We start from the raw sequence: 4,246 nt of genomic DNA, 5'->3' as shown, positions 1-4,246 counted from the left end.
GTATTACAATGGTTCAAAACAGATATTAACACTTCAATATGTTGGTTTATTAACATTAAATCAGTTAATGAAATACGGTATTTTAATGTTAATTTAAGTTAAGTCTGTAAAACCTAAAATGTTGCTACCATATTGTTTACGGTGAAGTTCTGGCAACCACAGCTGCCGGTATTTTACCGTAAATGTCACAGATTTTTTTTACAGTGTACGTCATCCGCTGGAATGCCACTATCTTGTGTACATGCGTACGACAGTTAGCAGAAGCTAGAGATTACATTTTATAAAATTGTATAAAACTACAAAATGCATCGATTCACTTTAGAAAGCCTTTATTAACCCCCCCCAGAGCTGTGTGGAGCATTTTTTACGATGGATTTATGCGTTTTTATTGGACTTCAAAATTTGAAAACCCATTCACTGCCATTATAAAGCTTGGAAGAGCCAGGACATTTTTAAAATAACTCCAATTGTATTGGTCTGAAAGAAGAAAGTCATATACATCTAGGATGGCTCAAGGGTGAGTAAATCATGGGGTAATTTTCATTTTTGGGTGAACTATCCCTTTAATATTATGGCTTCTTCAATCTTTCTTGAAATGGGAATGCTTGGAGCAGCAAACAATATGATAAAAACATGCTGGAAATTTTAAGGAATGAATTTAATGTGAAAGAAATAAACATGCATCATTAACAGTATTTTGCTTCAAAATCTCAGCACCCATTCACTGCCATTAAAAAGCGCTTTTATGATGGATTTATGCACTGTATTTTGCTTCAAAATCTCCGCACCCCTTTCACTTTTATTATAAATCGCTTTTATGATAGATTTATTTTGCTTCAAAATCTCAAAACCCATTCACTGCCATTATAAAGCTTGGAAGAGCCAGGACATTTTTAAAATAACTCCAATTGTATTGGTCTGAAAGAAGAAAGTCATATACATCTAGGATGGCTCAAGGGTGAGTAAATCATGGGGTAATTTTCATTTTTGGGTGAACTATCCCTTTAATATTATGGCTTCTTCAATCTTTCTTGAAATGGGAATGCTTGGAGCAGCAAACAATATGATAAAAACATGCTGGAAATTTTAAGGAATGAATTTAATGTGAAAGAAATAAACATGCATCATTAACAATATGCCCACAAGCTCTTACTTCGAAGTACTCCCATGAGGTCTTTGTTTGGCCTCCACACAACGAGCTGCGATCTTTAACTCTCTTGTATGTAACAATGAGGTTATTCCATTTGCGGCGAATCTTCTCTACGGGTAAGGAGTGACCATGGCTTTCCAGTTCTTTCTGAACGCTCTGGAAGAGAAGCGAGCGCTCGCGTGAGCTGTAAACATCCCAGCACCTCTGCATCGCTTCGATGAGGTGCACGATGGCACCATGGGTGAACTCAGAAGATGTGGAAACAGCTTCAATCCCTCGACCACCTGCCAATTTTGTGGACATTGTTTAGAGGCTGCAACACATTATCAAATCAACTCAAAGCATTTCATTTTTTACATAAACATCAAACAATCAGCATGTTATTTTGAAAATCAGCCAGTGTTGGGAAGGTTACTTTGGAAATGTAACAGGTTACAGATTACAAGTTACCTTATTTACAATGTAACAAGTAGTGTAACTGTTTCAATTACTTCATTAAAGTAGTGTAACTGATTACATTTGATTGCTTTTCTAAATTTCTAACAAATGTTTTCAACTGTTAATCATTTTGAAACATTTAAAGCAGGCAGGGTTAATCTTTCAGTAGTACTCAACACTGATTACTGTCAGACTTTCAAAATCCTTCATCACTTGAATTAAGATTATTTAAAAATACAGACGCCACAAAATTAGACTTTAGCACCTCTTTTTACTTTGAGATCAACACAGATTTAAAATCATAACAAGAAATAGCTTAATAGCTATGATACTGTTTTTGAAATCAAATCTTTGCATACGTAGCTATGACAGGAAACACATGCTAGCAATGCTTTGGAGAGAAAAAAACTATAAAGCATATACATAAACCCAAATAGGAAATACAACAGTTATCGAATAAACATGTGTCCTATTCTGTGTCCTAAACTTCTGAAAACATTGCTGTCTCATATTTTAGAGCAGTCAATGCAATTTGGGAAAGCAACCAATCAAATCTGTATGTGTGTGATAATATTCAGATGTAACCCCTTTTGTAATCGTTAACATTTTCACAAGTAACTAATTTAATGACACGTTTTTTTCTCAGTAACTGTAACAAATTACACTTGCATTTATTTTGTAATTAAAGTACGTAATTCTGTTACATGTAACTAGTTACTCCCCAACACTGAAAACAGTACTGGACAGTACACTGTAAAAAATAAGTGTAATTTTAACTGTAAAATTTGATTCAAAGTTTCTTGTTTGTAAATTACAGTTTTATACTGTAAAATGTGCAGTTTTTGGCCGTAAATGTGTTTACAGTTTTTCTGTATTTTTTTACAAAATGATTCTGGCAACCACAGCTGCCAAAATTATTTTTTTTAACTACAGAATTTGTTTTACAGTGTACTTCATGGTTTAGTCTTTTACAAGTTAGGAAAAGGTTCCATAACTACTCACCATGTGGGACTTTGTTGTCTCTGTTGTTAAAAATGGATGAAGATGATAAAGCACTGTTAACGCTGATAGGATCTGTGGAGCACAAATACAATGCAGAATATGAAATACCTCTTGAAACACTGATGCTGCTGCAGCTCTAAAAGGTTTAATTTTATTTTAATGAAGCTGGCTTGTGCAGAAATACTATCCCTTAACAATCTCAGAGATTACTGGTAGGTCTGTCTTGAAAGGTTTATGTTAGGCTCAACAATTAATTTCTCTGTGAAGAAATCAATTAGTACTAGGCAGCACAGAGACTTATAATTGGTGGCCAAACAGTAGCCAACTTTACTGAAAGATGGGAAAATGCAGTCGAACAGCTGAAAAACAGTCAACGTTTATTAATAAGACTCATGAAAGCAAGCGATAATAACACTCACAGAGTAAAACAGGAGTCGGGGCCTCGGTCTGCTCGCCCTGCTGTGATGATGCTCGTGCAGTCGAGTCGCCGGTAGACGTGAGATCACCACATAACGACATGCAACCAGCTGCAGACGGCTCGTTTTTCACAGGTGTGCCCATCATTGCGCTGCATCAAAGCGCGCGTGAGATGCGAGCTGAGAAACACTGACACTAGCAGACGCGCTACACCTTGTGAAGTACCACGGGTTACAAAGTTTCACAACTTTCCTGAGCAGAGATCACTAAAATCCCGCTCGGATTTTAGTGCTAATTTCAGAATACTATCACAGAATTTGAAGAGGAAACTGATTGGCCAGTGCAATCCGAACGACGATTTCTAAAGATGTAAGATCAAGTGTAATGGCTGCGCTCCTCACAATGGAACTGCGCAACTCTGCTGCGTTTGTGTGTCACGCCATTGGCTGCTGGTCGCCTGCGTCACACGCAGATCTGCAGACGCACATCGCAGACGACGACGCTAATAAAATCACCGTAGCCTACTGGAGAAACGCAGCTGTTTGATACTGTTTAGTCAGCCATACAGCTACATTTTAAACCATTCCTGGTGAAGTCACATTCAGTCATGTCAGGTTATTTTCTTAACAGTTGTTAAGAAACAGAATTTTAATATTGATCAATTTAACCCAGTATTCTCAATATAGTATCACACTTTTGAGCCCCACTGTATATATTTTATGCATTTTGTATACATTTATAAAATATGATAGACTTTTTGTAGTTTATTAGGCGCACTAAGTATAAGAACTAATGAGAACCAATATTACCACCAGATGGCGCTGTGGACAAATGAATCAGAAATTGTAATTGTGTTTTTCTCTGCTGTAGGCTACAACACAAACCATATTAATTACACAGCGAAATGATACTTACCTACTGTACTAACTGCTTATAGTGTTTTCTCCCATAATACGCAACTAGTACAAAACATGCCATAAAAAAGCGTGTTTTGTTTTCATAAACCTGTTTTCACTATTTATAGATGTACCAGGTTTGGCTAATTTAGTTGCCAGCTGGAGTGAGATTTTGATGACGTGCTGAATAATTGACACGCCCTTAGTTGAAGTTTTAAAGGGGTCCTATTATGCTTTTTCACTTTTTTAAATTTTAGTCAGTGTGTAGTGTGTGTGTTTGGGCATAACAAAATCTAGAAAGTTACAAATCTCAAAGTCCACTCCAAAGGGAGATATTTCGTTT

At 36.4% G+C, this 4,246-nt stretch overlaps 1 protein-coding gene across 2 annotated transcripts in view; it reads right to left on the bottom strand.

Annotated features, from left to right (window-relative positions):
• LOC107720375 (uncharacterized) overlaps positions 1-3,415 on the bottom strand; it is a 5,360-nt gene extending 1,945 nt beyond the window's left edge. The window contains exons 1-3 of one of the 2 annotated variants that reach the window (XM_016528064.1): positions 3,010-3,415; positions 2,591-2,662; positions 1,154-1,443 (exon numbers count right to left, since the gene is read on the bottom strand). In XM_016528064.1, coding sequence (XP_016383550.1) covers positions 1,154-1,443; positions 2,591-2,662; positions 3,010-3,154 — 507 coding nt within the window. In that variant the 5' untranslated portion in view covers positions 3,155-3,415. The remainder of the gene's footprint in view (positions 1-1,153; positions 1,444-2,590; positions 2,663-3,009) is intronic. The other variant, XM_016528072.1, reaches the window with a different exon arrangement.
• Between the last annotated feature and the right edge of the window lie 831 nt (positions 3,416-4,246).

Source organism: Sinocyclocheilus rhinocerous, unplaced genomic scaffold, assembly GCF_001515625.1.
Source record: "Sinocyclocheilus rhinocerous isolate Xijiao unplaced genomic scaffold, SAMN03320098_v1.1 scaffold792, whole genome shotgun sequence".
In the NCBI taxonomy this organism is placed as follows: Eukaryota; Metazoa; Chordata; class Actinopteri; order Cypriniformes; family Cyprinidae; genus Sinocyclocheilus; species Sinocyclocheilus rhinocerous.
This window is presented reverse-complemented; position numbering and strand designations above follow the sequence as displayed.